Here is a 26633-nt window from a genome sequence, read left to right as displayed (position 1 = left end):
AGACTCATTATGCCTCACAGATTATACGTTGGGGTGTTTGCTTTCCAAAATGGGGTCATTTTATGGGAAATTCCATTGTCCTGGTACTCCAGGGACTTCAAAAGTGTAATAGGTGGTTGAGAAATGAGATGCGTCATTTTTGCTCGTAGAACGTCTGAAAGTACTACATTAATGTTGGTGCTCTGTATGTGGCCAGGCTGTGTAAAAGTCTCACACATGTGGTATCACCATACTCGGGAAGAGTAGCAGAATGTATTTTGGGGTGTAATTTGTTGTATGCATATGCTGTGTATGAGAAATAACCTGATAATATGACAATTTAGTAAAAAAAAATTAAAAAAAATTAAAAATCTTCATTTTGCAAAGAATTGTGGGAAAAAATGACAACTTAAAAAAACTCACCATGCTACTTACTTAATACCTTGGGATGTCTACTTTGTAAAAAGGGGTCATTAGGGGGGTATTTGTACTTTCCTGACTAGGTAGAGTCTCAAGAAATTAGGTACACCTGATGTACTGAAGGCCTGATCAGAAGTGATCAATTTTCAGTGATTGGCACCATAGATTGTAGACTCTATAACTTTCACAAAGACCAAATAATATATACTAATGTGGGTTATTTTTACCAAAGATATGTAGCAGTATAAATTTTGGCCAAAATTTATGAAGAAAAATTACTAATTAGCAAAAATGTATGACAGAAACTAAGAAAAAGGCCTTTTTTTCACAAAATGTACGTTTTATTTTATTTATAGCACAAAAAATAAAAAAACCACTAGTGATTAAATACCACTAAAAGAAAGCTCTATTTGTGTGAAAAAAAAGGACGCAAGTTTCATATGGATACAGTGTTGGATGACTGAGTAATTGTCATTCAAAGTGTGAGAGCGCTGAAAGCTGAAAATTGGTCTGGTCAGGAAGAGGGTGTAACTGCACTGTATTGAGGTGGTTAAGGACGAGCTTCTTTTTGAGATTTGTTGTTAACAAGTTAAAAACATTTTTTATACATCTTTTTTTCCTAACAATCTAGAGCAGGGGTCTCTAGAGAATAAAATGTTGCAATACTTTCTGTCACAACGCATTTGTGCAGCGGTCCTACAAGTGCACTTTTTTGGGGAAAAAAATAAGACAACAGTAAAGTTAGCCAATTTTTTTTATATTGTGAAAGATAATATTACGCTGAGTAAATTGATACCCAACATTCACGCTCCAAAATTGTGCCCGCTCGTGGAATGGCGACTAACCTTTACCCTTAAAAAATCTCCATAGGCGACATTTAAAAAATTCTGCAGGTTGTATTTTTTGAGTTACAGAGGAGGTCTAGGGCTAGAATTATTGCTCTCATACCTCACATGTGTGGTTTGAACACCGTTTTCATATGCGGGCACTACTCATGTATGTGTTCGCATCTGCATGCGAGCTCGGCGGGACTGGGCGCGTCAAATTTTATTTTTTTCCTTATTTATTTTAAGTTTTATTTTTTATTTTTACACTGTTCTTTAACCGGTTCCCGACCAGCGCACACCGATGTACGTCGGCAGAATGGCACGGGCAGGCATATTGGCATACAGGTACGTCCAATCTTCAATGCCGCCCTGCCATCGCGAGTGCCGCGGGCATACCCGCGATCGTCTCACCGGCTTCATGGAGGAAATGCCGTGTAAACAGCATTTCTCCATTTTGCCTAGCAACTAGTGACGCTGATCTCTGCTCCATGTGATTCACTAAATGAAAGCCCAACCCCCCTACAGTTAGTAACACACCCCTAGGAACACTTAACCCCTACACTGCCACCCCTACACTGCCACCCACTGGTTAGCCCCTTCACTGCCAGTGTCATTTACACAGGAATCACTGCATTTATATAGCAGTGATTACTGTAGAAATGACAATGGTCCCAAAAATGTGTCAAAAATGTCCGATGTGTCCGCCACAATGTCGCAGTCACAATAAAAATCGAAAAATGTGCTTTTATATATTTTTGGGGGATATTTATTATAACAAAAAGTAAAAAATAATGCGTTTTTTTCAAAATTGTCTCTCTATTTTTGTTTATAGCGCAAAAAAATTAAAACCGCAGAGGTGATCAAATACCACCAAAAGAAAGCTCTATTTGTGGGAAAAAAAGGAAGTCAATTTTGTTTGGGAGCCACGTCGCACAACCGCGCAATTGTCAGTTAAAGCGACGCAGTGCCGAATCGCAAAAAGTGGTCTGGTCTTTGACCAGCAAAATGGTCCGATCTGTAAGTGGTTAAAAAAAAATAAAATAAAAAAGTGTCCCTTTTACTCCTATTATGAGGAATGTAAACATCCCTTGTAAAAGAAAATAAAGCATGACAGGATCTCTTAAATATGAGATCAGGTGTCAAAAAGACCTCAGATGTCATATTCACTAAAATGCAATAAAAAAAATTGTAATTTAACCACTTCAGCCCCGGACCAATTGTCAGCCTAAGGACCAGAGGTCTTTTTACAATTTCGCACTGCACTGCTTTAACTGGTAATTGCGCGGTCATGCAATGTTGTACCCAAACAAAATTTGCGTCCTTTTCTTCCCACAAATAGAGCTTTCTTTTGATGGTATTTGATTGCCTCTGCGATTTTTATTTTTTGCGATATAAATTGAAAAGGCCCGAAAATTTTGAGAAAAAAATATATTTTCTACTTTTTGTTATAAGAAAAATTGAATAAACTCAATTTTAGTCATACATTTAGGGCAAAATTTATTCAGCCACATGTCTTTAGTAAAAAAAATGTCAATAAGCGTATATTTATTGGTTTGCGCAAAGGTTATAGCGTCTACAAACTAGAGTACATTTTCTGGAATTTACACAGCTTTTAATTTATGACTGCCTATCTAATTTCTTGAGGTGCTAAAATGGTAGGGCAGTACAAACCCCCCCCCAAATGACCCCATTTTGGAAAGTAGACACCCCAAGGAAATTGCTGAGGGGCATGTTGAGCCCATTGAATATTTTTTTTTTGTCCCAAGTGATTGAATAATGACACAAAAAAAAAAAAAGAAAGTTTACTAAAAGTTGTCACTAAATGATATATTGCTCACACATGCCATAGTTATATGTGGAATTGCACCCCAAAATATATTCTGCTGCTTCTCCTGAGTACGGGGATACCACATATGTGGGACTTTTTGGGAGTCTAGCCGCGTACGGCACCCCGAAAACCAATCACTGCCTTCAGGATTTCTAAGGGTGCAAATTTTTGATTTCACTCCTCACTACCTATCACAGTTTCGAAGGCCATAAAATGCCAAAATAGCACAAAACCCCCCCAAATGACCCCATTTTGTAAAGTAGACACCCCAAGCTATTTACTGAGAGGCATGTTGAGTCCATGAAATATTTTATATTTTGCCACAAGTTGCAGGAATATTACAATTTTTCTTTTTTTTTGCACAAAGTTGTCACTAAGTGATATATTGCTCACACATGCTATGGGCATAAGTGAAATTACACCCCAAAATAAATTCTGCTGCTTCTCCTGAGTACGGGGATACCACATGTGGGGGACTTTTTGGGAGACTAGCCACGTACGGGACCCCGAAATTCAAGCACTGCCTTCCGGATTTAAATATAAAACGCTACCAAAAAAAAACTGACGCAGACCGTGACCCTAAAACCTAATTGATATCACCCGCCGGGTGATCAGGGGGTTAAACCTTTATTGGGTAATAAATGGGTGCCCTGATGCTATAAAAAAGCAAACTAACCAAAGTCACCCGTAACACTTATACGGTGATCACTGGTGAAAGGGTTAACTAGGGGCAATAAGGGGGTTCAAATTTTTATTAGGTAGTATATGGGGGTCCCTGGCGCTATATAAAAACCCGACGGGGAACCTAAATAACTAACTGGCTAACCAGCGTCACCAGGGACACTTATACAGTGATCGCTGGTGAAAGGGTTAACTAGGGGCAATCAGGGGGTTAAAACCATTATTGGGTAGTATATCAGGGTACCTAGCGCTATAAAAATCTGGCGGTGAACCTAAAAAAATAACTAGCTACCTAACGGCACCAGTGACACTAATGCAGCGATCAGAAAAAACGATCGCTTAGTGATACTGGCAAAAGGGGGTGAAAGGGTTAACTAGGGGCAATCAGGGGGTTAAAACCGTTATTGGGTAGTATATCTGGGTACCTAGCGCTATAAAAACCTGGCGGTGAACCCAAAAAAATAACTAGCTACTTAGCGGCACCAGTGACACTAATGCAGCGATCTGAAAAAACGATTGCTTAGTGACACTGGCAAAAGGGGGTGAAAGGGTTAACTCTAGGGCAATCAGGGGGTTAAACATTTATTGGGGCGGGGGTAGGGGGCTACCCTGGACCTAACACTAACTGCCCTGACAGTTTTTACTGTCACAACTGACACTGAATGCAGTGATCAGTAAATAAATGATCACTGCAATCAGTGACACTGTGACTGGGAGGGGGGCGGGGGGTTGTGTGCCTACATGTTAGTGTAGTGTTTGGTGCACTTACTTTCAGTGTTCTCCTCGTAGTCCGGTCAAAAAGACCGCCCCAAGGAGAATGACATCACTTCCTCCCTGCTTGTGTTTACTATACACAGCGGGGGAGGAAGCTTCTCATTCGCCAGGAGCGATCGAGAGGGGATGGCCAGAAACCAATGGCCATCCCCTCATCCTGGATCGCTCCTGCAGCGAAACGGACTGCCGCATCCAGCGGGAGGCAAGCAAGTACATGTACGTGCTTGTGCCTGTACATGGCATTCTGATGACGTACATTGGCATGCGGCGACCCTTAAGTGGTTAAGAAAAAAAATAAAATAAAAAATGGCCCTTTAAGAGCTATGGATGGAAGTGACGTTTTGACGTCACTTCCGCCCTGCAATGTTATGGAGATGGGTGGGGGCCATCTTACCCTCTTCCCCCTTCCCCATACCAAGCAAGGGGATACATCCGATCGCCTTCATCCCTGCTGACGGCTCCAGTAAGCGGTGGAGGATACCAGAGCACCGCGGGAGGCCCTCTCTCGCCACCAATAAAAGTGATCTCACAGCGAATCCGCCACAAGGACCACACTTATCGTAAATCGGACCACTGGCCAAAGAAGAGGATACCAGGGTTATGGCAGCTAGCTGCTGACCTAACAACGATATTCCTCTTCAAACTTCAGACGTATATTAGCCTGCGGCGGTCCGTAAGTGGTTAAAGGATTTTGTATACATTTTTTTTAATTATAATTAAATAGTGAGGTCTTTTTTCTTGTAAAAAAATAAATAAATAAAAATGCTGAAGTCGTTTAGCCCTGATTCACACCGGGGCAGCTTTGAAATCAAGCTACTTCAGCGCAATTTCAAAGCTGCACATCAGTGCAATTTGCACTGACGATTTAATTGCAGCTTGCAACTTCATTTAACCACTTCAGCCCCGGAAGAATTTAACCCCCTAATGACCAGGTAATTTTTTGTGATACGACACTGCGGCACTTTAACTGACAATTGCGACGTTGTACACAAAAAAAAAAATTATGTCCCTTTTTTCACCACAGATCATGCTTTATTTTGTTGGTATTTGATCACCTCTGCATTTTTTTAGTTTTTGCGCTATAACCAAAAAAAAGACTGACAATTTTGAAAAAAAATATATATTTTTTAGTTTTTTTACTAAAATAAATATCCAAAAAAATGAATAAAAAAAATCCCCACATTTCTTTTTCAGTTTAGGCAAATATGTATTCTACATATTTTTGGTAAAAAAAAATTGCAATATGCATATATTGATTGGCTTGCGCAAAAGTTATAGCATCTATAAAATAGGGCATATATTTATGCCATTTTTATTATTCTTTTTTTTTTTCCAGGAATTTCAGGATCAAGAATATAGCTGTTATTTCTGCAGAAATTTTCAATTTACCTGTTATATGCATAAGCTTTTTCTGAACTTCCTCCTTTAGTGCATCAATGATCTCCTCAGATTCCAGTTTTTACAGCGTGCTCCATGCAGCAACTTCACGTCTTCAAACAAACTACAATTCCCTTGACGCTTAGCGGCACAGTGTGTCAGAAAACGAGAACAAGCCTTGTTCTCATTTCTCACCGCTGAGCAGCCATGCCAATTCCCCCCTCCCCAGCAGGCCCATACACTGAATAAACATAAGGGGGTGGAGTAAAGGCTGTGCTGCTGAAATTGTCATTCTGATTGCAATAACATGGCATGGGAGGCGGAGCTACAGTGTCTTAGGCATGCCCACGGCTCCCCTCCCTCCCGCGCCTGTGAACGTAGACAGCGTCTCACCGCAGGGATGTAGTCCCAAGGGAGGGGGCTAGCAAGCTGACTAACCCCAAGCCAGAAGAGCTCAGATGAAGGGGGCAAGCTGACAGAGGAGGAACAGGAAGTGAGAAATTCAGATAAAGAAAAAAAAAATATTTAGAAGGGAAATCGAAGGAAAAGGTAAGTGAATCAACAATGCACTAGCTTAAAGGAACCTAATTAGACAATAAAAAACAAACCTTTACAACCCCTTTAAGCATATCTGTCATCACAAAATACAAATTGTTTTCTTTATGCGTCGTGGGCAAGATTTCTGCTGTGCAATTATGCTCACTCGGACCTTCAGACATGAGAGGGTTAATCTCTGCAACAGGCAACACCCCTTGGCCTATAGACTGTTCAGCAGATGCCTCTCCTGGCACAGCAGCCATAGTGTCCACTACACCTTTAGCCACAGAAATTTCATTCAGCTCTGCTATTCGTCTCTTGGCCCAGTCATCCCAATAGTTTATGCTCCATAGCACTGCATCCGCCCAAGAAGGCATAGCCAGACCAAGAGGCTCAACAGCATCTGAAACAATTTTCTTGTCAGTGAAAAAAGCAGTAGGTAGGCGTGGCGCTATACCTTAATTGGTCCACAGTAAGTAATTCAAAACATAGGAGAGACCTCTCCTTATATATGCCTGGATGTGTCTGCTTTTACTAAAACTAAGGAAGGATGGTTTTATAGTGTTGGACTTTTCTTGTCAGTACTACACTTCTCAAGAACATGATCATCAACATTGTCAGAAATACAATTCTCACTATCATTCCTGACTTCCATTGTTGCTAGGGGCAATGGCATACATCACTTAATTGGCACCCCTGGCATCTCTGGCGGCAACAACACATTTTCACCACTTGCTTCCTGCTATACAGCAGACTGCCGAAGACAAGTCCTTATCAGTCCTCATTCACGTAAGAAACAGGAATAGTCTTACCAACCCAGATGACAGGTGTCTGAACCTTCAATTTAGGGTGTTGTCCCTCCTTAGTTGTACTCACACAGGCCAATGCCCCCACGTGGTTGCAGGGCAACATTGCAGGCCAAACAGGTTTCCTGTTGCCAATGGTAACGGCAGGCACTTTACCAAAAACATTTTCATTGGTTGCTATGGGAGACCCCATTCTTCCTGTACAGCTTTCTTTGGCGCCTTTCCCCATGTGATCACAGGATGAAGCAGCAGATTATTGGGCATCCCAGACCTCTTTGTGGGAACAGTGAGCCACCTCTTCATAGTGGCCCCACCACCATCCAGGTGACTTTTCTAAGGCATCACAGCCCTCTTTGTGAGAACAAGCTACCCTCTCATATCAGCCACACCATCCAGATGAGAATTTGTCTCTGGTTACCACGGAAGACCGCACTCTCCTTGCAGAACTTTATCCCCTTGTATGGCCCATCTGTGCAGCCAGGGACACACAGTTCCTTTTGAAAAAAAATTTTTTTGGGTGTACTGTTTCCTTAAGACTGAGACACAGCACACATCACTTTGCTTCACACAGCAACAACCATCCATACAGTCTCCTGACACTCATGGTTTCCAACATCTAAGGATCTGGACCAGTGCCATCCGTGCCTGCGTTCTCGACCAACTGTAATGATCTGGGGTGATTATGCTCAGGTGGTGTATGCGTTTTCAGGAACACCAGTCAGTCCAGACTGTATTTTTAAGGGCGTGGCAGCCCAATTTGATTTGAATGAAACAAACTTCTCAGAGTCTTCCCTCGCAGGGGGTTCCACCATCATTGTTTAACAGAAAAACTTCAGCCTCTTGGCTCACTCACTCTTAAACTCCTTCCTGGAGCTTACTTGCTCAGTTGCGTTCTGCTTGGTCGCGGGCCACATCTGTCTCCTGCAGACATTTTTTTCCCCCACCTAGTGAGATAGTCTGCTATTTTTCAACATGCTTCAACAGACCAAGCTGTCTAGCAAAAATATCAGCAAAGCTGGCTGTACACTAGCAGAATTTTGTTCGAAAATATGTTTGTTTTTGGTGCATTCATTTTATTTTCTAATTGTACGTTTGATTAGATCGACATCTGTTTTCCAACAAAGTGATGGAGAAATTCAAAGGAGCAGAATGGAAATTTTTTTCTTGATCGAATTTCTAGCAATGTATGTATTTTTTGATTAGGAAATTACATTCGATCCAAAACCAAACGTTAAAAGTAAATAAAGCAAACCTTTGAATTGTCAGTCTTCATAGGCTTTATTGAATGTACTGACAAGATTTGTTTTGTACAAATGTTTGTGTAAAAATGTACCAGTGTACAGCCAGCTTTAGAGAGATGAGACAAACCATTTAATGCTGTCCTTACAAACGATTAGCTGTTATCCTGTATGTTGCTGGAACTGCTTAAAGTGTCAGCAAGTGTATGCCCGGTGCCTAAAAGTACAATATCTCTTTTTGTGTGATTTTACGGCAATTTGTCGGAAGACAATCGCTGCAGATTTGCCCCACGATTTGGTGCCATTCAAAGGGATTGCAAGGGCATCCTGTGATTTGCGGTGTTTCCGAATCACGGGAGAATCGCAAAATGGAACGCCATGGTGTGAATTAAGCGCCAATGAGATTCACATTTTGGGATTGGTAAGCTGAAATATAATGCATTTTTGTTTTTGGGTTTAATGCCACTTTACATAGGCAGATCTCAGTAGTACAGCTATTGCAACCTGGATGGGATTAATGAAATAGATTTAAAACCTAACTCCACTTTTGTTGAGAGAAAAACATTCCCCTCTGGGTGATCTACAGTTAGGTCCATATATATTTGTACACGGGCACAATTTTCATACTTTTCATACAATTTTTATACTTTTGGCTCTTATGCCACCAGAGTAAAATTAAACCAAAACAATTCAAATTAATTTGAAGTGCAGACTTTTAGCTCTAATTCAAGGGGTTGAACATAAATATCAAGTAAAAATTTTAAGGAACCATTTTAGGAACCAATTGGGTTGAGACAAGGTTATTGACTCAGCCATTACAGAATATTCCGCTGTTCCTTCAAAAGCTCCTGGGTTGCTTTTGCAGTGTTTTGGATCATAGTCCATCTGTACCGTGAAGCACCATCCAATCAACTTTTTTGGATCTGGCTGAAACTGGGTTGACAGTATATCTCTAAACACTGCAGAATTCATTTTGGCTGCTCCTGTCACATCATAAACAGTGCAGACCCAGTACCACTGGAAGCCATGCATGCCCATGCCGACACACTGCCTCTACCATGTTTTACAGATGATGCGCGCTTTGGATCATGAGCTGTTCCAAGCCTTCTCCACACTTATTTTCTTCCCGTCATTCTAGTACATATTAAACTAAGGCTGGCCATACATGGGTTGAATTTCAAAATTATTTTCTTTAGAAAACCTTATCTAAGAATTTTTGTTCAAATTTTGCACCATTAGTGGGCTGTAGTAACTGATGATTTTTATGCGGCAATCAAATTCAAGTAAATGGGCATGTTGGCAATTTTTGGAAAAACTATTTTCTAATCAATGATGGAAGAATTGCGCGAGAAATGTAATCGAAAAAGAAATGTGCACTGAAAAGAAAAATTCCTGGAAAAGAAGAAGATTCCCAGCCACAAAAATGATTGATTGGTTAAATTTAGAAATCAATGGTGGCATCTGATCCCTCCCCCCCTCCGGTGCCACAATCGGCACCTTTCAGGGGGGAGGGGGGTGCAGTTACCTGGATAATCCAGGTATCTGCACCCACTTCCGGGACAGATCGCCGCAGACCCCCCCCCGCAGATGCCCCCCCGTTGTGTTCTGGGAAACACACAGTTCCCAGGACACAGCGGGGACCAGAAGAGACGCGCAGCGCGACTCGTGCATGCGCAGTAGGGAACTGGGCAGTGAAGCCGCAACGCTTCACTTCCCGATCCCTGACAGAGGATGGCGGCGGGGGCAGCAGAGAGACGAGCGATCACTCATCATCTGCCGCCATCGCTGGACCCTGGGACAGGTAAGTGTCAATTTATTAAAAGTAGCAATATTAGTAGCTGCTGGCTTTTAATATATATTTTTTTAGGTGCAGAACCGCTTTAATAAGCAACTTCAAATCTACATATAGGAATATGTCATACACATCAGCGTAGGCATTTAAGCCCTCATCTTTGTCACATTTTGTTGTAGCTCAATAATGTGATCTAATTGTCTACTGAATTCTTATCAAATATTAAAATGTGTAATGAAATGATTAGAAAATACCCCAAGAACAATTTTGTTATTCACTAAACACAACATGGGTGTAAACATAGCGCAAAACCACATCCGATTTCATTATTAAGTCTGGTTGACTGCAACAGTTGCAAAAGACAAAATCCATCTGGCAATGAGTTATTGTAAAGAAAGTCAGCAGCTTATAAGACTGCATCAAGGCTGTGGAAAAGTTTATCCAGGGTATCCAGGGATATTACAGATCAAAGACATGATATAACTATTGCTTACGTTATAGGCCAGGGAGATAATTATACACGTTCAGTAAAGTCAATAAGAGTTAATCAGTAGAAGCATGTGTTATAACATTTGGGAAAAGTAAATATTAGCCCCCCCTTCCACTGCCAGTCAAGTATTCCATTTTTATCTCAGTTATGCCTAGCAATTTTATGGCACAGTGATTGACTACAATTTAGTAAATCGTCATTATTGCATTAAAATTGGCACATTTTTACTATATCTAAAAGTAATGTTAATTACAAATTTAAAAATCTATTTTTTTTTTTTTTCAGTGAACAATAGCGTTATTTTAAAGAGCAATTACAAGCAACAAGTGAAAGCATTTGGTGAACTGATAATGCTATCCAGAAGACACTTCAACGGTGTTAAAATCAGAGAGTCAATACAGTTTATCTTCAGGTGATATTTTTTCAAACCCTAGCAATTGGAATGTGCAACAGATCCACACTTAAGGGTTGAGGTGGTGAAAATAACCTGCCTCTTTACAGCACCCAATACACAGGACGATGTGGAATGCATCTTTTTAGATACACATACATAATTTATATATATATATATATATATATATATATATATATATATATATATACACACAGGCTGTATGAATGATGATGGACAGCTCCAGAATTAACCACAAGGCCGTTGAATAGGGCTCAGCTTAGTGGCGAGTTACAACAAAGAGGAGAAGGCCTAAAAGACAGCTGACACGGATGGGAAGAAGACAGACTGTCACTAACAAGAACCTAAAAGGCCAACTTTGGTGTGCAGTATTTGAGACGATCCCTTGATTTAAAAAAAAGGCTTTTGCCTATATGATGATGAGCAGGGTGAAACCTCCTGCAAGAAGCATATGCAGTCCTTTGAAAAAGTATTCACACCCCTTGAAATTTTCCACATTTTGTCATGTTACAACCAAAAATGTAAATGTATTTTATTGCGATTTTATGTGATATAACTGCACAAAGTGGCACATCATTGTGAAGTGAAAGAAAAATGATAAATGGTTTTCAAACTTCAAATAAATATGTGAAAAAAATGGCATGCGTTTGTATTCAGCCCCTCTAAGTCAATACTTTGTAGAATCACTTTTTGCTGCAATTACAGCAGCAAGTCTTTTTGGGTATGTCTTTACCAGCTTTGCACATCTAGATCGTGACATTTTTGCCCATTCTTCTTTGCAAAATAGCTTAAGCTCTGTCAGATTGGATGGAGAGCGTCTGTAAACAGCTATTTTCAAGTCTTGCCACAGATTCTCAATTGGATTTAGGTCTGGACTTTAACTGGGCCATTCTAACACATGAATATGGTTTGATCTAAACCATTCCATTGTAGCTCTGGCTGTATATTTAGGGTCGTTGTCCTGCTGGAAGGTGAAGCTCCGCCCCAGTCTCAAGTCCTTTGCGGACTCAAACAGGTTTTCTTCTAAGATTGACCTGTATTTGGCTCAGTCCATCTTCCCATCAACTCTGACCAGTTTCCCTGTCCCTGCTGAAGAAAAGAATCCCCACAACATGATGCTGTCACCACCATGTTTCATGGTGGGGATGGTGTGTTCAAGGTGATGTGCAATGTTAGTTTTCTGCCACACATCACGTTTTGCTTTTATGCCACGTTGTTCAATTTTGGTCTCATCTGACCAGAACACCTTCCATGTTTGCTGTGCCCCCCACATGACTTCTCACAAACTGCAAACAGGACTTCTTATATCTTTTTTCAACAATGGCTTTCTTCTTGCCACTCTACCATAAAGGGCAGATCTGTGGAGTGCATAGCTAATAGTTGTCTTGTGGACAGATTCTCCCACCTGAGCTGTGGATCTCTTCAGCTCCTCCAGAGTTATCATCTGGTTAATGCTCTCCTTGCCCGGCCTGTCAGTTTAGGTGAAAGGCCATGTCTTGGTAGGTTTGCAGTTGTGCCATACTCTTTCCATTTTCAGATGATGGATTGAACATTGCTCCGTGAGATGTTCAACGCTTGGGATTTTTTTTTTATAACCTAACCCTTCTTTAAACTTCTCCCAAACTTTATCCCTGGCTTGTCTGGTGTGTTCCTTGACCTTCATGATGCGGTTTGTTCACTAAGGTTCTATAACAAACCTCTGAGGGCTTCACAGAACAGCTGTAGTTATACTGAGATTAAATTACACACAGGTGGACTCTATTAACCAATTAGGTGACTTCTGAAGGCAATTAGTTCCACTAGATTTTAGTTAGGGGTATCACAGTAAAGGGGGCTGAATACAAATGCACACCAGACTTTTCATCCATTTATTGTAAAAAAAGATTGGAAACCAATTATTATTTTCCTTCCACTTCACAATTATGTGCCACTTTGTGTTGGTCTATCACATAAAATCCCAATAAAATACATTTATGTTTTTGCTTGTGACATGACAAAATGTAGTACAAGTGCTTTTTCAAGGCACTGTATGTAGATTAGAGCTAAACCATTCTCAAGGTGAATGGAAGCAAATACCTTGCACAAGTGACATCAGAAATGTCTTAGCCCTTGTACACACGGTCGGACATTCCAATGGACAATGTCGGATAGGACCGCGCTGTCAAATAATCCGACAGTGTGTGGGCTCCATCAGACTGTTTCCGTGGGAGTATCCGACGGACAAAGTTTTCCAGCTGGGCTATAAAATTTTCCGACAACATGATCCGATCGGACTTCGTCTGATCATGTGTAGAGAATTACAATCGGACAAAGTGCCACGCATGCTCATATCAAATTCCTAGACCAAAGCTATTGGCTACTAGCCTGAACGTAGTCCCGTCCTAACGAAATAATGTCATCACGTTAAGTACGATCGGATATTCTGACAACTTTGTCCGACTGTGTGTATGCAACAGTTTCGGACAAAATCCGACGGATTTGGTTGTCAGAATGTCCGACCGTGTGTACAAGGGCTAAGGCATGAAAATAGCCCAGAAAGTGGTCAGAGGAAGGGATCCACCATGGGTACTGATTAATAAGTTCTGTGGATGGGTTCTGTTGACACATAGAACCTCAGAGTGCGGCTTCAAGTAGACACACCACTGTGAAAAGAAGATTGGATTAAAAGTGAAGCTGAAGGCTCTACTCTAGCTTTACATTTATATGTAAGCCTAGGAAAAAAGGATAGGGGTAGCCCCACTCCCATAACGAGGGTGTAAGGCCCAGATCTGAGGAACTGGTAAGGAGTGCGACCAGAAGAAATCTAGGTTACAGTGTGTGTTCTGAGGATAAGAGGTTCTGCTTGTATAACAGGGAAGCGAAAGGTTGACCGATATGAAAGCCTGAAATGGATTATCTTGTATATGGTAAATGCAGTTCCTAAAATACAGTTCCTCCCTCCATGCAGCCAAACAAGTCAACTTTGTCGCTCTCATTAATACTCTGTCATCCAGTCCTTGTCTGGTCTTCTCTATCTTTAACTCTTTTTGTCCACCACCACCTCTAACTAGTAATTCACTCACTGCTCAGGAGATTCCCAATCACTTCAAAAACAAGATTGATGCAATCTGTGGGTACACCTCCACAGCACAGATATCTATCCCACTTAACATAACCTGTCCAAAACGGCATTCTACAATTTCTTTCTTTGACCTTGCTACTATAGAAGAGGTCACCAAACGATTCTCACAAGCCCGACTTACCACCTGTCCACTGGGCCCTGTTCTCTTACAACTACTAAAGTCACCCTCTTGCTCTATTCTATGCCACCTCACTCACATCTTCAATCTCCTCCTCTCTACTGGCACCTTCTGGTCCCCTCTGAAGCATGCACAGATTACCCCATACTTAGAAACCCTCACCGTACCCCACCAGGCTGAAAAACTTAGGACCAATTGCCTTGCTCCCATTTACCTCTTTTAGAATGCATAGGTTCCTTTTACCCCTTACTGCTCTACTAAAACTCAGTAATGATTTTTATAACTAAACCAATGGTCACTGATCTATACTCATACTACTAGACCTTTCTGCTGCCTTAATCCAGTTGACCACCACCTCTGTGTATGGCTGGCTTTAGGGTGGCTGAGCAAGGGCCACCCTGGGACAGCAGCATTGTCTGGAGAGGGTAGTGTTTGACGGACTAGCAGATTTAAAATGGGCTTAACACAAATGACTAATAAATTAAATCTTAACTCCAGCTGACACTTTTAAGCTGTTACAGAAACTGTTTTTCTTTTGAGTTAAAGGTTTTAAATATATGTATAAAAGATGATCATTTTATGACCACTCCTGTCAGTGTTAAATGGTTTGCCTCAACCCTCTGACACAGCTTGTTAAATAAAGTTTAAAAAAAATAGCAGAATCAACAGCTAAAAAAAACTAAGTTACGGGGGGAGGGAAAGAGACTGCTTTGTTAAGGCTAGGGACAGACTACATTATATATGCAATTTTTTGATTTTGCATTTAGTACCACTTTAAATTAACTTGTGGACTGATGGGAGGTCTCAGCTTTGTTTTGTGGAGCTGTATAAGACTCCAAGGAGGAGGGATAAATCATAATATGTGATCCCAGGGTCCACACTGCCAGTATTGGACCTTTCTGGGGTTACTGAGAAATTGCTCCTATCCACAGTGGAAGGGTATAAGTGAAAGTCACCCATTGCAGCCAAACCCTCCTTTGTTTATCAGTTAAGCATATGTTACAGTAGATAGCAATTAGGTCTAAGGAAAACAAAAGCCTCACTTACTCATAAAGCTTGGGATTCTGCAGAGGTTTGAAGACGGTCGGAGGTGACCAAGTCATGGAAAGTGGCAGTGAACTGAGACCTGAAAATGGTAGATCCATGAAACACTGCAAAGGCAAGATCAGTAGCAAAAAGACACTTGCTCTAGGCTCAAAAAGGTAGGAGGAAGAGTACCGCAAGCGGATGACATCAGTGCGCAGTTCCTTCAGTCCTAGTCCTCACCTCTGCAAAATGCCAGAGGCGGGAAATTTAAAATGGTGTCCAACGGCACCAATTATGAGTTTGCAACTTGTGTTTCAGCTCAACGGGTCATAGTCACTATGTGTGTCCTCAGACTTGGTCATAACAGAACTAACAACACAGAGTTCTGGAAAGTGCCACACTGCAGACCCCAGTACCTGCAGTGTACATTTCAGGTTAGCCTTGCAAAAAAGCATGCACCAATGAAAGGAGCATGAGACCAAATGATAAGAGTCCAAATAAATGCATAAATATACACTAAAAACAGCAAGCTGATAGAATAGCTGAAAATGTTTGTATTTTTTCAAATAATTAAACAATAGATGTATGGCTTTAAACAATCTAGTAAAAAGAAATCAAACAAACCTGACTTCCAAGTGCAAAACCAGGAGGCAACGGTCAGACATATCCAGGAAGGATTTAGCCAGCTCATTCAGTGTCTGCAATATCATTTCAGAAACAGCAGGGGTGTCCACACTGGCAAGACTGTCCGAACCAGGAGACATTGCTACAATGTAGAAAAAATAAGATTACATAAAATGTTATAATAAATATGGAACAGGTACACTAAATAAAGCACACCTGTGTGTCAAACAGAAAAAATATATATATTTGCACACTCATTATATACCTGTAACAAGGTGAAAACTTTCATTTTTGTCTGCTACAGAAAAATCAATTACAGTGTATTTAATCCCCTAACAATGAACTTCTTCTATTTCCATTTTGGTCTGACAGCCTCTCTTGTGGTATGATTATCTCAGATTTTTGCGTCTCAAAGCGGTACAATTGTTTTACATAGAAATTTAGCATTTTATATTGTAGGCCTGTAATTCTTAGCAATAACGCACTTAAATCTGTCCAAACAAGAGTCTAGTAGATATCCCGGGTATGATAAAGTTTGGAACACAAAATCATAAAATTATAATATAATAAATAACTATAAATGATTACAAAAATAATAATATAATAAAATAAATTTACCCACAATTCACTATTGTTCAATTCTGCAAGTGTTCTAATTTACTATCACTGTTTTCTAGCTGGTCTAAAACCACATTTTACGTAAAGGGACACATTTTAGTTGCTATGGACAATCTCAAGTTTCCAGAAAGAACAGTAAATATCATATAAAAGTGCATGCAGGGCATTGGACAAAGCACTAGAGAAAAAAGGGATGTGAAATGATTTCACACAGTAATGTAATCTGTAAGATTACAGTGTACTGTATGTGTATAGAATTTAATTTTTTTTTAATTTCCCGCCGGGCTCCACCCTCATGCGTTTGGGCGCTCGCAGGGAACGGAGCCTGGCACACAGGATATTGGGGGGAGGACAGAGCTAGCAGACACAGAGGGGGATATTGCAGGATCCTGGGGACAAGGTAAGTACACTGCACCAGGATCCTGCAATGCAATCCCGAGTATGGCTCTGGGTTTCCGCTAATGGTACAGAAATTTAACCGCGAGCCACTCTGGAAAATCGCCATGGAGGTTAAACATTCAATTGACAGCATTTTGTTATGTTGGGTATTGGTGGGACTTGATGGCCTACTGTCTCTTTTCAACCTAACAATGTCACTATGTCCGTTTGATAAATGCTAAAAATTACCTGTTGACCATGTACAACATTCATAGCTGTTCTGTGTCCTGTTTACTATGCATGTGATAAAGTCACCCAACATCTGGGGCAAAGATGCCAAACTGCTCCCTCCCCATTATATGTGAGCTTAGGTGGTCCTATCCCCAGCAGTCATCAGGCAGATTTTTATTAAGGATAGAGTTGTTGCAAGAACTGAGGGTGTGCATAGTGGGAGATCCCTGTTGCATCAGGCATAAATAGACCTCCTATAACTTAGAGGTTGCAGGCAAGGCAAGCATTTATTATATACATGGTGAAATCCTTGGGTATTAATATTGGGCTAGACTTGCACGAGAACCACATCTTTTATATGTTTATTGTTTCACAGACTCTTTTGAACTGTGTTTGGTGAATTCTAATGTGCATATTTGTTTCATAATTGTATTTGGTGAATTTTCTTATTTAGGAGTCTCACTTCTAAAGCTACCCTATAAAATGGTTTGTGAAATTATACGCAAAGTTGACTTCAACAGGGATGGAAATACATGACCTTACCAGGTCATGGCTTCATTTAAAGCCCCAAAAAAAACCTTCTTTTATTACTCTAAATAGGGATGGAAGCACGTGGTAGTACTCTACTGGTTTCGTTCTATTACATCACCTTGCATTTAATTAACCTTATATTATTCCCCCCCCCGGCTCATTTGACTTGCCTTCTTATCAGTAGTACCGGGTTATTTATTATTATTTTATGCATTTCTCATAGTTCATAATGGATATACAACCTCGGTTGGTCGCTACCATTGGTGGTGTGTATGGTCGGGCTTGCTGTGCCACCTGACAACCATCCAGTCCGGAAACTGTGATTCGCACTGTGCGCCCACTCCCATCCCTCGCCTCTCATGAAGCTTTGGTGGGGCGAGTGCACCATCACTGCGCATTACCATCACGCAATCCATGCTGAACATGCAGCATGCTACGGGTGCTGCCACACCCAGAGCAGGTGGTTTCCATGGTCGTGAGCAATATGGGAAGTATGTTGGTGGCGGTTACCAGGTGCATAGTCGCCCCGATGGCAGTGCCGATGGCAGTGCCCCTCCTCTCATCCTGCCACATGGCATGACGATTGTGGGCTGTTCCGTGGTTGCAAATATATGGGCGTCTCCCCGGGCAGGTTTGGCACTTGGGGCACTTCGCACAACAAACTCCATGTTCTTTTGGATCTCATCCCTTCTCTATTAGCATCAGGTAACCTTGCACTCACAATCACTTTCTCTCTGGCCTTATTCACTCCCACCTCCCAGTTGCCTCTGGGGGGTAACCATTCCATGCACACACACTTCTTTCCCATTCATCTATTATATAGTTATATTGTTGCCAGCCCTCAGATCTGCACATCATTTCTTTGTCAACAGCACGAGTTCTCTACCCAATTTTCACTTTAACTCACATCTCTCATAGAGACTTTTCAGGTTCACTCAATATCTCCACTTCATACATAAAAGTGCCTCATGGTTCCATGCCTGCCTTGGTTGTTGCATGTGTGGCTCGCCCCTGCCAAATTGTCTGCCGCAGCTCCCGGTAGAGGTGTCCTGGACGGTCCACAATGCCCGGCACCATACCATCATATATTATATATATATATAAATAAAACGATCAATACATTTCCTATATGTTCACCAATTTACCCTATTGCAACCATGTGCTTCATGTAAAGTCCCACTTCCTTACTCTCCCCTTATTTTTGACGAAGTTGAATAAAATAGCAAATATTGAAATTGGGGCTGTATTATGACATTATGCAGTCTAACTCATAGCATTGTAGGGGCATCACTGTGCATCCCTTTGTCTTTTGTTTAATTAGGTTTGTTTTTATCATTTTTTTTATTTATTTTTTACATTTATGAATGGATTTATGTTTTTCAGCAAATTAATACATAGTTCTGATCTCTGAAGTGAGGGCAATGATCAGTCACCACTGTCCTCACTTCATAGTTTCATAGTTAGTAAGGTTGAAAAACCGGAGTACCCGGAGATAACCCACGCAGGCACAGGGAGAACATGCAAACTCCAGGCAGGTAGTTTCGTGGTTGGGATTTGAACCCGCGACCCTTTTTACTGCTAGGCGAGAGTGCTAACCACTACACCATTGTGCCGCCCACTTGAGATTTTTACATTCATATGAATGGCTTTGTTTACCTTAAAACTCATGCATATATAATCAATGGCTGGAAGGGATTCAAAGCCACTGATACCAGATTTGGGCAGCACTGTGTGTACAGACACTGACAGGAGGAGGAACTGGAGGGAGAGAGAACTTGGCCTGCCTTCTCCCAGCTCTCTCCTCCACTCATGCACACTTTAGTCTTTAGCTGTGCTCTCTCCCCCTTCCCCCTCCTTCCAGTGCAGCTCCTGTATTTCTGTGATTACCGTTGCTGGCATCTGAATATAGGAGCAGCACTAGAAGGAGGGGGAGAGAGCACAGCCTCCTGGCTCTCTATTGCTCTCCTTGCTGCTCCCAGCGCTTGGTTGACAGGAGTAGTAATGCCACTGTCACTACTCCTGTCAGGCATTTAGTCAGAATGGCAGCGCCCCCATCCCTGCAGTATAAAACTGCACCCAATGAAGCCACCCCTACTGCCCACCCCTTGTCCCAGCCATTCTAAAAGAATGTAATTAGCCCTTCCAGTTCTTTTCTTGGGCAACAAAATAAATAATTCCAATAGTGATGAGATATAGGAGATAAGGAGTGTGGGAGGGAGTTTGTAGTTTACCATGAGACAACTGGGCAGGGTTGACACCATTTTTTTAAAGATTTCAGCCAAAAAAGACATTGGGGTTGATTTACTAAAGCCAAATCTACTGTGCACTACAAGTGCACTTGGAAGTGTAGTCACTGTAGATCTGAGGGGAAGACCAGAAAAGAGGGGAAGCTCTGCTAATTTCTATCATCCAATCTTGTGCAAGCAAAAATGCTTTTTTTTTCCTTACATGTCCCCCTTAGATCTACAGTAGGGATGGGCTCAGGTGTGTTTGCAACTCCACGTGCCTGAGCCTGCCAGGAAGCTGACAGTGCGCAGTGCTAATCAAAGCAGCGAGACTTTTCCTGATCCGTGGCTGCGCAGTGTCAGCTTCCTGTCGGGCACGGGCAGGTGGAGTTGCGAACACACCTGAGCCCATCCTTAATCTACAACGACTGCACTTCCAAGTGCACTTGTAGTGCACAGTGGATGTGTCTTTAGTAAATAAATCCCTATGTGTTGTCAGCTGAAATAGGAAATTATGAGTGGAGTGCATTTTTCTGTACTTGCAGAGTCTTTAAACTGATAAAACACGGGGAAATGTGCATGTACTGCATTTATTACACGTTTAAACAAAATTTGTCCTGACTGTTCATTTTAAAGCCTGGTTCACACCTGTGCATGTGTGCATTTTATGGAAAGGACCAGAGACTTTCTCCTGGTTTTTGGTTTTGATTGTACGCATCCATCGATCAGCTTGGGTACAACTAGCATGTTGGATTTTTAGCATGCAATTACTGCCAGTGGCTATAGCCACTAGCAATAATCACTGTGTTCAAAACAGCTTAGTGGGGGGGGGGGGGAATCAAGTGACTTTCTTTCCTGCAACCACTGGTTGCAGGAAAGAAAATTGCACAATGACCTGCTGTATTAGTTGCGATATGAACAGTTTTACTAAGACATGGCAAAGTTGCAAATCTGGGTTCAGTCATTAAGATTTGGTTTAGCTTCAGGCATTAAGGGGTTAAGATTTGTCCTAAATAAAGAATAAAAAAAGGAACAAAGACCGACTACCTCTAGAGTGGAAGTACAAAAGTTGAACTGAGAACAAAGTGTAAACTACTGTCAAAGGCATGAAAGAAGCAAATGTTTGTTTTTAATTATAGCCAAGTTTGAATCAAACTTTACTCAGAGCCATTTCATATTTCTAGTTCTCTGTAATTCATAATTCATTCATCATGTTTAATAATAATTAGGTTTGTTAACAAACACAAGTCATAAGAACAGGCAAGAACCATGGGCGCTCCTCCATATGCCATGTTTCACAAGTCCAGATCAAAAAATGCAAAAAAACAATATATGGTTTGAAGATTTTATAACCATATAGGACTGCATTTAATCCACAGTGCCAATGGTATATACATTAGCCAGGCATAATTGCGTCTTTATAAGCAGTGGGAAACGGCCCAACCCGCAGTTAGCAAATATCAGTAAAAATTTGCAGCAAGTCCATTAGCTCCTCAGAGCGGCCTGAAAAAAGACAGGAAGAAAACAACCTGTTACCATAACATAGCCAAATAAAACTGGCTTTAACACTGCCTATGTCTCCTCATAACAGCTATCAAACTTAACATGGTTAGTACAACATCCCGTATACCCCCCAGGAGAGCATCCACCACACTGGGATATGGCAGAGAGAGCTATCCATAGCCCTCTGTGTCAGATATTGACATAGCAGGTGTCTCTGCACGTAGCGTGGGTTGCTTGCCACCCAGCGGCGCCACAGGATGACGTTACACGAAAGTACAGGAGCCAACACGCCCCTCGTTCAATGTCAGTGGGCTCCAGACAGCAGAGTATTTAAAACAGCTGTACCAGAGATAGCAAGATTGCTCAATTGGCAGAATAAAAAAGGAGAGAGGGGAGTGGGAAATGAAGCAAACCCACAGGTCAGAGCACAGCCCCATCATAAATAAATGCAAAAGGGCAGAACATCAACAAAGAGGGGAAACATATAGGGCCAAAAAATAAAAACAAGATATATATATATATATATATATATCAACAAAATAATCCGTAGATGCCAATACATTCCACTAATTAAAAAGGTGGTCAATGCTACATCCAGACAGTGGTATAATTAACAGCCCCAATCTATGAGCTTAGGCATCAAAGTGTATCACACATGTCAACTGGACACGACAAATGACTAAGAAGAAAGGATTTTGCTCAATGCCATTGATGCTTCACAGTGAACGAATACATACTATTGTCGTCCAAAAACATACAGTTGTGTGAAAAAGTGTTTGCCCCCTTCCTCATTTCCTGTTCCTTTGCATGTTTGTCACACTTAAGTGTTTCGGAACATCAAACCAATTTAAACAATAGTCAAGGACAACACAAGTAAACACAAAATGCAATTTGTAAATGAAGGTGTTTATTGTTAAAGGTGAAAAAAAATCCAAACCATCATGGCCCTGTGTGAAAAAGTGATTGCCCCCCTTGTTAAAACATACTATAACTGTGGTTGTCCACACCTGAGTTCAATTTCTCTAGCCACACCCAGGCCTGATTATTGCCACACCTGTTCACAATCAAGGCATCACTTAAATAGGAGCTGCTTGACACAGTAAGGTCCACCAGAAGATCCTTAAAAGCTACACATCATGCCGAGACCCAAAGAAATTCAGGAACAATTGAGAAAGAAAGTAATTGAGATCTATCAGTCTGGAAAGGGTTATAAAGCCATTTCCAAAGCTTTGGGAATCCAGCGAACCACAGTGAGAGCCATTATCCACAAATGGCAAAGACATGGAACAGTGGTGAACCTTCCCAGGAGTGGCCGGCCGCCCAAAATTACCCCAAGAGCGCAGCGACGACTCATCCAAGAGGTCACAAAAGACCCCACAACAACGTCCAAGGAACTGCAGGCCTCACTTGCCTCAGTTAAGGTCAGCGTTCATGCCTCCACCATCAGGAAAAGACTGGGCAAAAATGGCCTGCATGGCAGAGTTCCAAGGAGAAAACCACTGCTGAGCAAAAAGAACATCAAAGCTCGTCTCAATTTCTCCACAACACATCTTGATGATCCCCAAGACTTTTGGGACAACATTCTGTGGACCGATGAGACAAAAGTGGAACTCTTTGGAAGGTGTGTGTCCAAGTATATCTGGCGTAGAAGGAACACTGCATTTCATAAAAAGAACATTATACCAACAGTAAAATATGGTGGTGGTAGTGTGATGGTCTGGGGCTGTTTTGCTGCTTCAAGACCTGGAAGACTTGCCGTGATAAAAGGAACTATGAATTCTGCTGTCTACCAAGAGATCCTGAAGGAGAATGTCCGACCATCTGTTCGTGTACTCAAGCTGAAACGAACTTGGGATCTGCAGCAGGACAATGATCCTAAACACACCAGCAAGTCCACCACCGAATGGCTGAAGAAAAACAAAATGAAGACTTTGGAGTGGCCTAGCCAAAGTCCTGACCTGAATCCTATTGAGATGTTGTGGTATGACCTTAAAAAAGCCGTTCATGCTCGAAAACCCTCTAATGTAACTGAATTAGGACAATTCTGCAAAGATGAGTGGGCCAAAATTCCTCCAGGACGCTGTAAAAGCCTCATTGCACGCAAATGCTTGGTTGCAGTTGTTGCTGCTAAGGGTGGCCCAACCAGTTATTAGGTTTAGGGGGCAACCACTTTTTCACACATGGGTCTGTAATTAGCACATTCCTGTGGGTCCTTCCCTGGTTTCGGTAAAACTGTTATATATGCTAGCAGTGCTTCTGAGGACATTGGGTTAGAGGCAGTAATATTATTGAGATATCTGCACAGAGGTATTTCTAAAATTTGGGCAAACTTTTTATAGTATGCATTGGTTAGCCCATCGGGTCCTGGGCTTTTCCCCCTCGGCAGGTTCTCAATTGCTTTCCTTAGTCCTCGTATGCGTATATTCTGTCGCCGATCCCTGTTCTCAAATTCGTCCATTTGATCTCTATAATTATTCATTACTTCCTCGTGGAGTTTAATAGTGTCTTGGTTCTCTGCTACTGCCTGTGCCATATCTTCTTGGGTGTTCTCAATTCCTTCCAATCTATTACCTATTGCCACCACTTCTTCCCTTAGTTCTTCTACTGCTAGCTTACATGATTTCTCTACTGTTGCTATTAGCTGTTGAATGTCCGCCTTCGTAGGGAGGGCCTTTATATGCTCTCTTAGATCCCATTCTATATTTATGCTTTCCGTCTCTGTCCCCTCAGAACCTCTTTTATTTTGCTCTGTCATACTGGGGTTTTCCGGTCTCTCTTTTATCCTTTCTTTCCTTAGTGTGTCAACCTGAGGTCCCTTATGGTCTTTACTCTTCACCCTACTTTCTGTTTGCTCTTCCTCATGTGTATTACCTCCATTGTCAGTTGTATGTTGGGTTACTTTATCTTCACTAATTATTGTTCTTTCCTTGTCAGGGGATCTTTGTAAATCCGCTCCCTGGTCTGTTGCAGTACCTTCCATTATTGAGAGTCTTTTTTTTTCCACCCTTATGCCACCATCCCTCCAATCCTCTTTCAAACTTCCTGGGGTTTGTATTCCTTCTCTTTGCCTTCCCTCCAAGTAATTTCCGCTAACTCTCCGCTCCTCTTTGCCTGCGGTTTGTAACCCCCGGCCATACCCTATTGGCTCATTGTGGTTCAATGTTGATACTCCTCTTCCAGCCTTTGTATGTCCGCTTGCCATCTCCAGGCTCCCCCGTCTCCCCTCTTGGCTCCGGGTTGTTAGCCGTTCTCCCTTTTGCGGCGTCAGGTAGGCTCGCAATACACTTGCCGAGTTCCTGCTTCCGCCTGCTGCTGGTTGTAGTGCCGCACGTCTGCGTGTTGTCATTCCTGCTGCTTACTCTTCCCCACTTCCTTTATTCTTTGTTATCTCTTTAATTCTCTTTATATAAATGTCCGTTCTCTTTGCTACCCCATGCTATGCATCCGTGCTTCTATCAGGTCTTTAAGAAGCCCGGGTGTATGGGGGAGGGGGCTCTCCAACTACTCAGCAGCCTCTTTTATAGCCAAGCTATGTCTACAACCATAAACGATTTTCAGCATATAAATATATATAATGATGTGTGCTAGGGTTCTCTGCTACCCGGTTCCTTTAAATCGTATCACAAAAGTCCATGCGCCTTTATACATGTATTCATATATTTATACAGCCTTTATATATGTACTCAGGGTGGGTCAGACCTGTATTCAGAGTTACTTCATTCAGAGTTCAAAATTACTTTTCCATAGAGAATATAATAATAGTTCTCTCACCCTCTCTTCTGATGTTCTCCGGGCTGTTCTCCAGGCTATTCTCTTGTGTATCAGCAATCCAGGTTAGCATGGGGTTCACAAACCTACTCCATAGGATCCGTTCGTGCCTCCAGCCTAACCCCCGCTGGCCGCGCCGGCAACACGATCTGTCAGCCCTTCGTAACTCCACACTGGTGTGTAGGAGGTCCCGGAATCTCGCGAGGTCTTCGGCTCCTCCCGCTGGACTCTCCGCTCTGGTGCTCCGTCACCCGCTCTGTGCCGCTCGACCCCGCCGGTCCACCAGTCCCAGCAGCCGGGCACCTCTCGGATGTAGGGGATGAAAAGGAGCCGCAAGAGGGGAGGATAGGAGAGGATATGAGGATGGAGGCAGCAAGAAGGTAAGGCCTTTCCAGCCTAATGGGGGGTATCCTCGGATTTGCAGCTAGTTGGCCGTTCCGTTGTCCCCTTCTAAGGGGTAGGGAAGTCGGTCGTTCATCTCGCTGAGACTTCTTCCTAGCAAGGGAGGGGGGAGCGGCGTCAGTCACTCACTCACTCGTACACTCCTCTCCACCGGAAGTCCGGCATTCCTGCGGTATTCCTGCGGACTGTATTAAGTGTTTTACATGATATGACATCTATATACACTAATGGAAAACAAATGTATTACTATGCCTTTTTTCTATTTATTTGTATTTTTATTCATGTAAATCATGTTACTCATGTATTGTTTATCAATATTTTATTTATAGAATTCATGCGATATCCCATTGTGCTACTTGCAAGGCCCGGACGAAGCAGAACTGTCTGCGAACCGCGTAGGCCACCTATATATTTAATTGTCTGGGATTTGCACACCCTGATTTCACAAAGATTTTAACTTATCTTAACCTTTTTATTTTTAGAAGATACTGCCTTATGGCAGATTAATAAAGTTTATATATATATTTTTCTTTATACTCCTCTGAGACACGATTAAAGTCCCACCAATACCCTTTTTTTTTTAAACATAGTTGCACATTCTTAGGGGATGTTGCCTCGGCAGGAGTATTTGTGATTCCACGTCCACCCCAACCTTTACACAGAGTCAATATACTAGATCTTCTACTAAACAGCAAGACAGACCAGGTCTATTCCAATGTCGGTCATGTGATTATTGTCACCTGCTCATAGAGGACCCCTCAATTATGCTTCCCAATGGATGAATTCACAAAATTTGCCATCACGTTTTCCTGTCAAAATACACAGCAATCAATCCTACTGACGCGAGATGCCGCATGCTGAGAACAACACACTGACACAGAGAGCAGGGGCTTTGGAGTGGATGAGAGACATACTACAAGTGCACAC

At 41.9% G+C, this 26633-nt stretch overlaps 1 protein-coding gene across 1 annotated transcript in view; it reads right to left on the bottom strand.

Annotated features, from left to right (window-relative positions):
• The window catches only part of EXOC4 (exocyst complex component 4), a 716245-nt gene that overhangs the window by 111679 nt on the left and 577933 nt on the right, over nucleotides 1–26633 (bottom strand). The window contains exon 15 of the mRNA XM_077471880.1: nucleotides 16051–16192. Coding sequence (XP_077328006.1) covers nucleotides 16051–16192 — 142 coding nt within the window. The remainder of the gene's footprint in view (nucleotides 1–16050; nucleotides 16193–26633) is intronic.

The sequence above is a fragment of the Lithobates pipiens genome, unplaced genomic scaffold (genome assembly GCF_037356315.1).
Source record: "Lithobates pipiens isolate NorthernLeopardFrog02 unplaced genomic scaffold, aLitPip1_a1.2 Scaffold_8, whole genome shotgun sequence".
NCBI lineage: Eukaryota > Metazoa > Chordata > Amphibia > Anura > Ranidae > Lithobates > Lithobates pipiens.
The sequence above is the reverse complement of the archived record's forward strand: the minus strand, read 5'-3'. Positions and strand labels throughout refer to the sequence as shown.